The sequence below is a fragment of the Ipomoea nil genome, unplaced genomic scaffold (assembly GCF_001879475.1).
Source record: "Ipomoea nil cultivar Tokyo-kokei standard unplaced genomic scaffold, Asagao_1.1 scaffold0298, whole genome shotgun sequence".
Classification (NCBI taxonomy): Eukaryota; Viridiplantae; Streptophyta; class Magnoliopsida; order Solanales; family Convolvulaceae; genus Ipomoea; species Ipomoea nil.
Genome location: NW_017616726.1, coordinates 1,087,340 through 1,098,945, shown reverse-complemented (window position 1 = coordinate 1,098,945; position 11,606 = coordinate 1,087,340). Strand labels below are relative to the sequence as shown.

Genomic DNA, 11,606 nt, shown 5'->3' with positions numbered 1-11,606 from the left:
TCACCCTAACCATGAGGTTATCAGGTTCATAGCTTGGGTTTGTTTTGCTTCTCCTGATCCATTTTATACCAACACTCGTGCATTGTTTTTTTTTTCTTTAGTTAGTCGCATATTCGCCCGCCTAGGCGCCGCTTAGGCCGTCTAAGCGCTAGGCGCTACTTTACCGTCCGACTAGCGCCTATCGCCTACTGCAACCATGATTTTTTCACTTTACCGCTACATAATGGTGGTGTTCTTTTTGCATGCTTGGCTTCCTTTTCTATTCTCACCCTAACCATGAGGTTATCAGGTTCATAGCTTGGGTTTGTTTTGCTTCTCCTGATCCATTTTTACCGACTCCCTTATGGAGTTCGCCCATGCTTCTTTCACTCTTGGGCATTTTTTCGCTTAATTCTTCTCTTAGTTTGCTACAGCTTTGGTCTCTCTTTCGGAACCCACCGTCCTCTCTTTGACTTAGGAATCCTATTCTCTCTTTTCCTTTTCTTTCCTTAGCACAGTTTGGCTAGTTTCCTTTTGCTCTCCTTTCCAAGTTCTTTTTTTTGCCCACTCTTTCTTGGGCAAGTTCTTTGGACTTGCGTTTAAACACTTGCCAACTTGTCTAAAGTTGGGATGGTAGTAGTTTACCCCGTATATACTGACGGAGTGCAGTTTACTAGCCCGACCTAACGGTGATCCGATAAAGAGTTATTTCAATTCTGTTTTTAGCTGCTCACTTGCTAAAAGTGGGGAAGGTAGTTCAGACTACCCCTGTCCAAGTCATCCCGGGAGTTTGGACTGGATCTTACCAGGAATCACTTGTTGTTCTCTTGGAGGTGTTGTTTGGCATTTCAGCCTTGCTACTTTGTACATAGGTTTTGGGTCTGTTTACTTGCTCTTCTCACAAAATGCAAGAAGGGTTATTTGTGCATATTTTGTTCTCGTTGGACGGCTCAACCAATACTTGGATGGTGGTTCCTCTTGGTGCATCCGTGCCAGTTTTTTTTTTTTTTTGTTTTTTTTTTTTGGTTCCTGGGGACATAATGCTTAGCCCCGTGGGCAGTTTTTGTTTTTTGCTTATCGGAGAGGATCTCGTTTGGAAGGACATCCATTTCCTCATCTTGGATATGTTGGAAATGGACTTCTTCCTCACGACATGTTGGTTGATCCTTCTCTCCGTTGTTCTTGTATTTGTTTTTTTTTCCTGATTTTCTGTTTAATAACGTTGTCATATACGTTCATAATTTATATAGCTCAACTTGCTTTATTGACTCTCCGTTTTAGACCTGGGTATGCCCTGTGTTTTTGTATATTTCTGGGTACATATATACAATTTACATTTACCCGTAAGAAAAAAGAAAAAGAAAACATATTTAACTCTTATTTCTCAAAATATAAACATCGATAACTGATAACAAAATGAAAATGGAATCATTCAGTTGGTTTCGGCCAATATATTTGTGTTGAAATCTCATCATTCTCGAATCTTTGATAGAAGAAAAGAAAAAATAAAATAAAAGGAAAGAAGAAGAAAATAAATAAATAAAAGAAATTAATTTGGTAATCCAAATCCAATTCATCTACGTCTCCCTGGGAACGATTACCCGCCAAAACACAACCAAAAGAAACAAATCTGAAATCTCTTCTTCGCTTCCTCACTCCTCGATCTTCCATCAGTTATAAACACAACAAAAATGGCATTCTCCAAATCATTCTCTCTCGCCACCGCCGTTGCCGTCGCCGTCGTCGGCCTCTTCTCCTTCTCCGTCGCCCAAATTCACACCTCTCAGTCTCAAGCCCTAACTAACGCTGTCGACACTCTCTCTGACTCCGGCTACATCGCCATGTCTCTCACTATTGAGCTCATTGCGGAAACTCTCATCCACTCCACCGATGACACCATCACCACTCTCACCATCTTCTCTCCGCCGGACTCCATCTTCGCTGCCGTCGGCCAGCCGTCGCTGCGTCATCTCCTCCTCCACTTCTCCCCTCTCGCCCTCTCTATCTCCGCTCTCAGTTCCCTCCCTCTAGGCTCCGAAATCCCCAATCTCTCCCCCTCCAGTTCCCTCTACATTAGCGCTTCGTCCTCCTCCTCCGACGATTCTCACGTCTCCATCAACGGCGTCAAGATCTCCACCTCGCCAATATTCGACGATGGCTCTGTAATCGTGTTCACCGTCGATGATTTCTTTGCCGCCAATTTCACACCACCAGTGCCCGCTCCAATCAACCCTAGCTCTCTGCATATACCCGACTGCAAATTGCGCCAATTTTCGATGCTAAATGTGGCCTCCGCGGTGCTGAAATCGAGGGGGTATTCGATAATGGCGTCATTCCTGGATTTGCAGTTATTAGGGTTTATGAACACTCCACCTATTAATCTGACTGTTTTTGCTCCGGTAGACGGGGCATTGATTCAGTTTTCCGGCGATTTAATGGTGTATCAGTTAGTGTTGATGAGACATGTGTTGCCATGCGCTTTGAATTGGACAGAGCTGAATGAGCTTGGGCGGGGTAGTGGAGCAGCTTTCCAGGACTATGTGAAGCAGTTTAGCATGAATGTAAGAAGTGCTAATGGCGAGGTTTTCGTGAATGGGATTCGAATTTCAATTCCAGATATGTATCATAATGACTGGGTTGTGATTCATGGGCTGAATGAGATGATTCCCCTGCCAGATGAATTCGGAATCAGAACTGAATCTACTTTGAAAAATAGGAGTTACATTGAGGTTTCTCCTTCCTTGGATCTGTAAGGCTTTTGCTTCTGATTCTTACCAAATAGTTTCATGTCTCATTGTTTCAAGTGATCTGCTGATATGTTGACTGTACAGGTGAATTCTGCATCATGAAATCTTATTTCAAGAAAGTAGTTCTTATGGTTGTTTCAAATCTTAATGAGAGATCATGGAAGAACAAGAAAACATATAGAGAATCATCACAAGTAAATGAAGAAAATTCAAATTCAATGGCTGCGAAATTCAGTTTTTAACCAACCAATTGAGTTTTCCTTAGTTTCTCAACTTTCTCAGCCAATGCAATGACTGTATCTTTTTTGCCTTCATCTAGGAGAGCTTGTTTCAGATTACTGAACAATGCGAGGGGAGGCCTAATGCCCAAATCGAGCATTTCTTGAAAGTATTTGCAGGCAAAATTCACTTTATTCTCCTGGCAAAGGCTGTTGATTAGCGTCGAGAACATGTGCATGGTTGGAAGGATTCCTTTACCTTTCATCTTATCCCAAACCCTCATAGCCATAGCCATAGCCATATCGATGCGCTCCTTGCAACAGAACATCCTCACGATGATCTCGTACGTGCTCACTGTTGGCTCACACCTGGGATCATTCTCCATTTTCTGGAAAACCGAATAAGCCGCCTCTATTCTCTGAGCCTTTATCAGATGGTGGAGAATTATATCATATGTTCGGGCATTTGGACCGATCCCACTTGCTCTCATCTCATCAATTATCCGGTATGCATCATCCATTCGTGATGACCAACAATATGCCCCAACCAAAGCATTATACGTAGGCACCTCGATCACACAACCGCTTCTCTTACATAGCTCAAAGAATTCGAGAGCTTCACTCAGCTTCTTCACCGAGCCCAACCCGTTGATCAGGGTGCAATATATATGAGGTGTGGGTTCAATCTTCTTCCTTTTCATTTCATGAAACATCTCTACTGCTTTACCATACTCCCTAGCCTTGCAATAAGCATTGATCATGATCCCATAGCTCACAGCATCCGGCTCAAACCCAGCATCCTTCATTTCACGATAAACTTCGTTAAGCTTCAGCAGATTCCTTTCTTCCCCGAATCCTTCTAAGAGTATAGTATAAGACTTGATATCTGGGCTGAACTTTGTGTGCCTCCATTCGTCGAACACCTGGTGTGCTCTCCCAACGGCCCTGGACTTACACAGAGTATCGAACAATCTGTTGAAGTCTTGTAGCTCAACCTTCATCCCGTACTTGTTCTCCATCATCTCAAACGCCTTTATCGCATCCTTTACCTTCCTAGCCCGAGCGAATCTCCTCGATACGAGGGCGAAAGTCTCTCTTGATAACACCCCTTTCTTCTTCATTTCGTCAACACAAATCCAGACCATCTTGAACTGTTTGATCTTCCCCAGAGCTTCAATCAAAGCATGATAGCTGTGGGTTGTGTACTGGAACCCATCCTTCTTCTCGGCCCACCGGAAGAACCACAACGCGAGAATGCCGGAGTTACTAAGCCTTTTCAAAACCTCGGCAACCAATGCCGGAGATGGAACTACGGAGGCAGAGTTGAGGTTAGAGTTAAAGTCTTTCTGCGAAGCGCGATGGTTTAGCACTATTTTGCAGATGTGATCTGTTTCTTCAATGATTTTCTGGGGTTTGGAATCTGGGGTTTGGTTATTAGGATGGGGGTTTACTGATCTTTCATGGATTGATCGATAAAAAGCGTAGATAATGCGGTTAAATTGAGGTGCATGCAGATACTGAGTGAAGTTATGGAGATTGGGGTGAATTTGGGAGTGGTTTTTGAAGGGTTTTGGGGAAGCATAAAGAGAAGTTAGAGGGGTTTTAGCTAAGCGGGAAAAGACGCGAGAGAGACCCATTTGAGATGATATGCCCAAAATTCGAATCGGCCGAGATATATAGAGAAATGTGGGGGAAAGAATACCATGTGCGCGGCGGGGTTTTTTACTATTCAATATTATTTTTTTTTTTTAAATTAAGAAAAAAAAAAAAGTCAAGAAAAAATGGTTAACTTGACTAATAAACATAACATCGTTTTCATTACTATTTCTTCCTTCAGCCATCTTTCTCATCATCATTAGTCCATAGCTCTATTATGAGCTATGTTTCCGTGGTTTACAACTAAGAGTGTGTACTACTTAAAGGGTCGGTTTTTTAGATTTTTGTGGTCCTGTTCGGATAAATAAATGAAGCTCTATTAAAATCAAAATTTTTAAAACTAATACCGTAAGTTTTTTTAATCTACAATTCTAATAAAATTTCTAATCTACAATTCTAATAAAAACCAATAATGTTAAACCCTTAACTGGAACAAAAAAATGTTGGTAGTATTATTTCTTAAAATGAATGGTTCATATTGTTTTGTTTTTAGTACTTTTTTTAATGATTTTCCTTATTTACCCTCTATTATATTATTTTTTTTCTCTTAAATAACCTAAATTCCGTTACTATCCGTTAACTATTTATTATTTTTAACTTACTCATGAAATTCTATAAGAAAGGTCTTAGGTTCGAATTACATCCCAATTAGAGTTTTCATAATTGTTAAACATATACTACGAATATGTTAAAATATATTTAAAAAATATATATAATATAAAATTTAACATAAACTTTGTTCAAATAATTAGTCCGGCTAAATACATAATATTCAAAATTAAACATCAAAGATTATAAATCAAGAACTTTAAAAATCATTTGATTTTTTTTTTTTGCATCTAAAAAAAAAAACAAATTTAGGTTAAGTTTTTTTTACATTTAATTAATCTTCTTTTGATTATTTAGATCAGAACAAAACTTAATATTTCAATTATACTTTTGCATTATTGGTATGATTTAGGTCGTTATGGTATTAATATTTTTTGCATGTATTTTTATAATGGTACAATTGTACATTACTTTACAAATATTATACTATTATTTTTTTATCAGACAAAATTGTTCTTACATCATTGTTAGGCTTGCGCGACCTAACCACAAAGTTGTTGATGGTAAATACAAGAGTTAATTACCGAAAGAGTAAATACCCAAAATGGTCCATCGACTATAGCTAAATTCACAAATTGGTCTTGACTTTCAATTTCAACCAATTAAGTCCTTAAATTTGCAATTTTGACACGATTTGGTCTTCTATCTATTTGACCGTTTGTTGACCGTGATCGACGATCTCCAGAAAAACCTTCAGCTCTCGTCGGAGCACGTGGAGGCCTCTAGGATGACATTGCACCGGTTCGGAAACACGTCGTCTTCTTCGCTCTGGTACGAACTCAACTACATTGAATCCAAAGGGAGGATGAAGAAAGGCGACAGGATTTGGTAGATTGCTTTCGGCAGTGGATTCGAATGTAACAGTGCGGTCTGGAAATGCAATCGGAACCTTAAAAAACTGATTATGGATCATGAAAGTACATATATATCCTCAAAAATCACAGTCAACAAACGGTCAAATAGACAGAGGACCAAATTGTGCTAAAATTACAAAGTTAAGGACTTAATTAGTTAAAATTGAAAGTCGATGACCAATTTGTGAATTTAGCTATAATCGATGGACCATTTTAGATATTTACTCTTACCGAAATGGTCTCTTGACTATATCGAAATTACCAATTTGATCCTTGACTATTTTTTTGACCAATTAAGTCCCTCAACTTTAAAAATCTTAACCAATTTGGTCCTCCGTCTGTTTGACCGTTAGTTAACCGTTAACTTGGGACCAAATTGGTAATTTGCTATAGTCAAGGGACCATTTTGGTAATTAACTTTAAGGGTGGGCAATTCGGTTCAGTTTTCTCGAACCGAACCGTACCAAACTAGTTAGGTTCGGTAATATACCGAACAACCGAACGGTAATAGATTCTTGTATACCGAACGGTTTGATAAAAACTCGAACCGAACAATTCGGATCTGTTCGGATCGATTTTTTATCAAACCGTTCGGTATACAAGAATCTAATACCGTTTGGTTGTTCGGTATATTACCAAACCAAATTAGTTCGGTTCGATTTGGTACGGTTCAGTTCGAGAAAACTAAACCGAATTGCCCACCCCTAAAGTTAATTACCAAAATGGTCCCTTGATTATAGCAAAATTACCAATTTGGTACCAAGTTAACTGTTGACTAACGGTCAAACAAACGGAGGACCAAATTGGTTAAGATTTTTAAAGTTGAGGGATTTAATTGGTTAAAAAAAATAGTCAAGGACCAAATTGGTAATTTCGCTATAGTCAAGGGACCACTTCGGTAATTAACTCTAAATACAATTACACCTATACTCTAAAACGGTATGATCATTTTCTAACGAATTAACAATGTTGACATCCCACTGGCTCCAACAAGTTTACACATCAGCATTTTATCAATGCATGAAAACTTCTAAAGAAATTTTTAAGTTAATTTTTATTATATCATTATAACAATATCTATTTTTTTTATAACGCCTCCATTTAGGCTTGAACTCATAATCTTCTAAATGAATGTCCAACCTAGGTACCATTAGACCACATAGTCTTGGTATTATAACAATATCTATTGTAACTATATATTTTGAATTATTTATTGTCATCTTCTATTGACAAGAATTGTAACGATTGTCATTGACAAACTCTAAAAACAATTGTCTCAACAACGAATGCAACTTAAAAAAAAAAATCAATGATTTCATTATTGTTGATGAAAAGTATGTACGCCACTTTATTACTATTATTAAATTAAATAAAGTAGTAACTACAAAAAAAAATTAAAAATAATACATATGCATTTAATTAATTTAAAATTAGATGTCTATAATGCTTTTATTTAAAAAAAAAATTATTCATTATAAAAAATTTAAAAAGAGATATAATTTCATTAGTTATATTATCTTTATTTTCTACAATTCAAAGGTTCATTACCTTCAAATTTATTAATTTATTATATTCACTACATTGTCCATTGTCTTCTTTTTACATTATCTTGTAATTAAATATCAAAGTTATAATACAAAATATGTTATATATATTTATTTACCAAGTATTTTATATAAATATAATAAATATTAATATTTTGTTCAATACTTTCGCATGATAACCTACAACACACATCTCACAATGCATGAAACATGTAGGGGAAAAACTACCACTACTAAATATTAATAGATGCTTGTAAGATAAAGAGTTAATAGTACAACTAAGATCCCATCATATACCCAACAAGGCAAATCTAAAGCTTCCTACACTATAATCTTATTGCACGATGAATCCGTATATGCTACCACCAGTAACCTAATTGCACATGACACACTACCAATAAAAAAAAAATATAAAAAAAAAAAAAGGACATGTACTGAAGATGAAGACAATGACAATGTTACCCAAAAGAAAATTAAGAAGAATTAGAGAAATTTAAACCAAAAGTAATATTTATTTAGACTATCGTTTTTAGACTAATTATTTAGACTAACGTTATTACAAAGTTGCAAACATTTATTTTATTAGTGACAATAAAATCAATCTCTCATATATTATCTTGCATTTATATACTTTAAACAAATTCAATATTTATTTACCTATTCATGATGTCCGATATAATATTGCATTGATATACTTTGAAATACTTATTTAAAAATAATCATTGGGCATTATTTCATTCGCGCAAAGCACGTAAAAGAACTAGTAATAATAATAATAATAATAATAATAATAATAATAATAATAATAATAATAATAATAATAATAATAATAATAATAATAAGAAGGTGGTAAAATGTTACTGTGCGCAAAGAAAAAGCCGAAAAACATATTATGGAATAAACAACAACAACAACAACAACAACAACAACAACAACAACAATAATAATAATAATAATAATAATAATAATAATAATAATAATAATAATAATAATAATAATAATAATCACATGTTCCTACCATTTCTTCATAGAGCCTTTTAAATTTAATTGAAAACTTTTAGTTTTTATTTCTAAACTAGCTAGGTAAAAATGAAATATTGGGCCTCTAAAATTTGGAGTTTTTCTAAAATTTGAGGCCATGTGCGGTAGCCCAGTTTGTACAGCCCAAAATCCAATCCTGAGTGCTTGTTGAGTTGTATTTTTTCACTTAAGCATTATAATCTGATCGAATAATGCTACTAATGGATACCCGGTCCCGCCGTCCCGCAATAGTTATGTTGTGCAACCGAATGTACCATGTGCATGGTGCATACGATGCAAAACGACGTCATTTTGACTAAAAACGCGCGTCCCACTTAAAAAAAAAAAATCAGGTTCGATTCTCAGCAATAGCATTATTGTGAATATATAGTTATGAATTTCTGGATATATAGTTATAAATTTGTGGATATATAGTTATGAATTTATGGATATTTAGTTCATTCATTGTGGATATTTAGTTCATTCATTGTAGATATTTACTTCATTTATTCATTGTGGATATATAGTTATGAATTTATGGATATTTAGTTCAATCATTGTGGATATTTAGTTCATTCATTGTGGATATTTAGTTCATTCATTGTGGATTTTTATTTCATTCTTTCATTCATTGTGGGTTTTTACTTCATTCATTCACTGTGGATATATAGTTATGAATTTCTAGATATATAAAAATGCTATTACCGAGAATCGAACCTGATTTCTTCTTTAAATGGGATGCACGTTTTTTTAAACCTAAACGGCGCCGTTTTGCAACCGTATGCACCTTGCAAGGTGCATTCGGTTGCACAGCATAATTTGCGGCCGTCCCGGGTACCCAGTCGGCATTGCTATTTGTTAGGCAATCAAGACGGGCAAATGGTCGGCCCAACAGCCAACAGCGAAGTGAGAATCCATATTAGTACCCTAGAACTATTAGAAGATCTATTACCATATTTCCTAACCTCATGCCTAAGGATGGAGTCCAAAACCCAATTTATAATGGCTGCCTAAGTTAAATTTGTAAATCATTTTCTTTCAATTCCTTTCTTTGGACTAGCTGCCTATGTATAAATACCCTACGGGGGTCACATTATGAGAGGGAAAAAAGAGGGTTCTCCATTGCTACTTTATAACAAGGGGTTCGACTTCTACTTTCTAACAAGAAGGGAGGTGAGATCCAAATGGTACATGTATAAAACTACTTACGAAGATAGTGGATTTTGGCTTGGCATTGCCGAAAAAAACTCGTGGTTTTAATCTTTCGATTTTCACGTTAAAAATATTTGGGAAATGGGTCAAATAGGCCCTTGAACTTTAGTTAAAGAGTCAATTAGTCTCCTACACTTTTTAAAAGTGCAATTACACCCATCAACAATTTATTTAAGTGCAATGATGTCCAAAAATAGGCTAATGACCTATTATCACGGGTCATTAGGGTTCAGGCCGCCATTCGGCGAATTTTCTAGCAAAGAAACTAGTCGGCGACCGACCGGCAGAATTTTCGACAAGATCTGGGTGTCTTCTCTGGAGAGAAGGCAACCCGGTAGTCGCCTTCTTTTGTTGAGAAGGCGACCTAGATGGTCGTCTTCTTAACCGGAGAAGGCACCACATCTGGGTTGCCTTCTCCAGCGAGAAGGTGATCCAAATCTGGGTCGTTTCTCGCCGGAGAATGCGACCTTGGTGTCTTCTCCGTGACCGGCGACTGTTCGTCGGTCGCCGAAAATTCTGTCGGTCAGTCACCAATCAGTTTTTTTTGTCGAAAAATTCGCCGGAGGGTGGTCTGAACCCTAATGATGCCGACGCAGTCGCAGATGCCTTCGGATCTGGAGTTATATTTTCAGTTGATGTGGTCTCGAGGTCATCTCCAGCAGGTGTTGTCGGAGTTGCTGCAGCAGGAATTGCATTGTTGGTGAGCACATAATCAACCTCGTGTGTCTCGAAGTGCACCATCATCTTCACTGCCCACCTGCAGTAATTGATACCGTTCAGTGGTTCAATCTTTGTAAGTTCAGCGGCGGGCTTGGATAACAGAGACGACATTTTCATGATTAAGCTTTTAATTGTTGTGGAATTTGGGAAAATGTCGTAGGGATTTGTATAGACTACGTTTTTTTATAGGCTGGATAGAGTGTATAGGAATATTCTGTAACGTGTGCAGGACACTGCCTTAAAAGCTTAATCCGGAGACTGTGCGGTCTTTTTATCTGGGCGCTTTCGACTGGCTAACACAGAAGAGCTCACGTATTCTTTGCACTTTGAGAGATACGTATCAACTGAGCTATAAAGCTTATTTTTCAAGTGTGTAAAAACGAGGTCTGGGAAGGCAGATATTTATAGTAATGAGAATACCTGACTTCCTTGTACCAGCCACAAATATCCGAAAAAATAGAGGGAGGAACACAAGTTGCGTTCACAATTGCCCACTAACGTACTGATTTTGCTCTTGGTCACAGACTCTATTCTGAGTGCGTAGACTAAGAATAATTTTGTGGAGTAGCGGAAAATTCGGACAAAAAATAATTGCCGCGTAAAACTTCAACCCCACCACGCATGCGATAGCACGCACGGAGGAACCCCTCCTTTCCCTCTCATGAAAAGATTTCAAAGACTCCAAAATGAGTGACATTTAAATGATGAGAAATGTGTCTCTAAGAAATCAATGTGGGACAAATAGCAAGGCAAAAACCAACATCCTTAAATGTAATCTCCAACAATCATCCTCATCGCTTGTTGCTTTGTGCTGCCTAGACACTGAGGTTGCGCTGTGGCTGACTCAGTTAATGTCTTGAAATATTGATCCTCTGTAATCCTTATTCGCGAAGTTTTAAAATGCCATTTTTGAGTTACATTGAACACACTATATGAATTCAATTTTGAGTTACATTGAACACACTCATAAATGCCACAACTGATGGTGTTCTGTCATAAAACTTAAACTCAGCTTCAACACTCAAAACTATTGCATTTAACCCCTAC

The 11,606-nt window shown here is 37.1% G+C and overlaps 2 protein-coding genes across 2 annotated transcripts; one reads left to right on the top strand and one right to left on the bottom strand.

Moving 5' to 3' along the window:
• The first annotated feature begins 1,618 nt into the window (after positions 1-1,618).
• On the top strand, positions 1,619-2,841 carry LOC109157739 (putative fasciclin-like arabinogalactan protein 20). The gene has a single exon (XM_019305582.1). The coding sequence runs from the start codon at positions 1,671-1,673 to the stop codon at positions 2,730-2,732; it is 1,062 nt and encodes a 353-aa protein (XP_019161127.1). The 5' UTR covers positions 1,619-1,670; the 3' UTR covers positions 2,733-2,841.
• A 61-nt stretch (positions 2,842-2,902) lies between these two features.
• On the bottom strand, positions 2,903-4,640 carry LOC109157720 (pentatricopeptide repeat-containing protein At1g71060, mitochondrial). Its single transcript, XM_019305564.1, has one exon. It carries the CDS (start codon positions 4,579-4,581, stop codon positions 2,965-2,967), a length of 1,617 nt encoding a protein of 538 aa, XP_019161109.1. The 5' UTR covers positions 4,582-4,640; the 3' UTR covers positions 2,903-2,964.
• Positions 4,641-11,606: the final 6,966 nt, after the last annotated feature.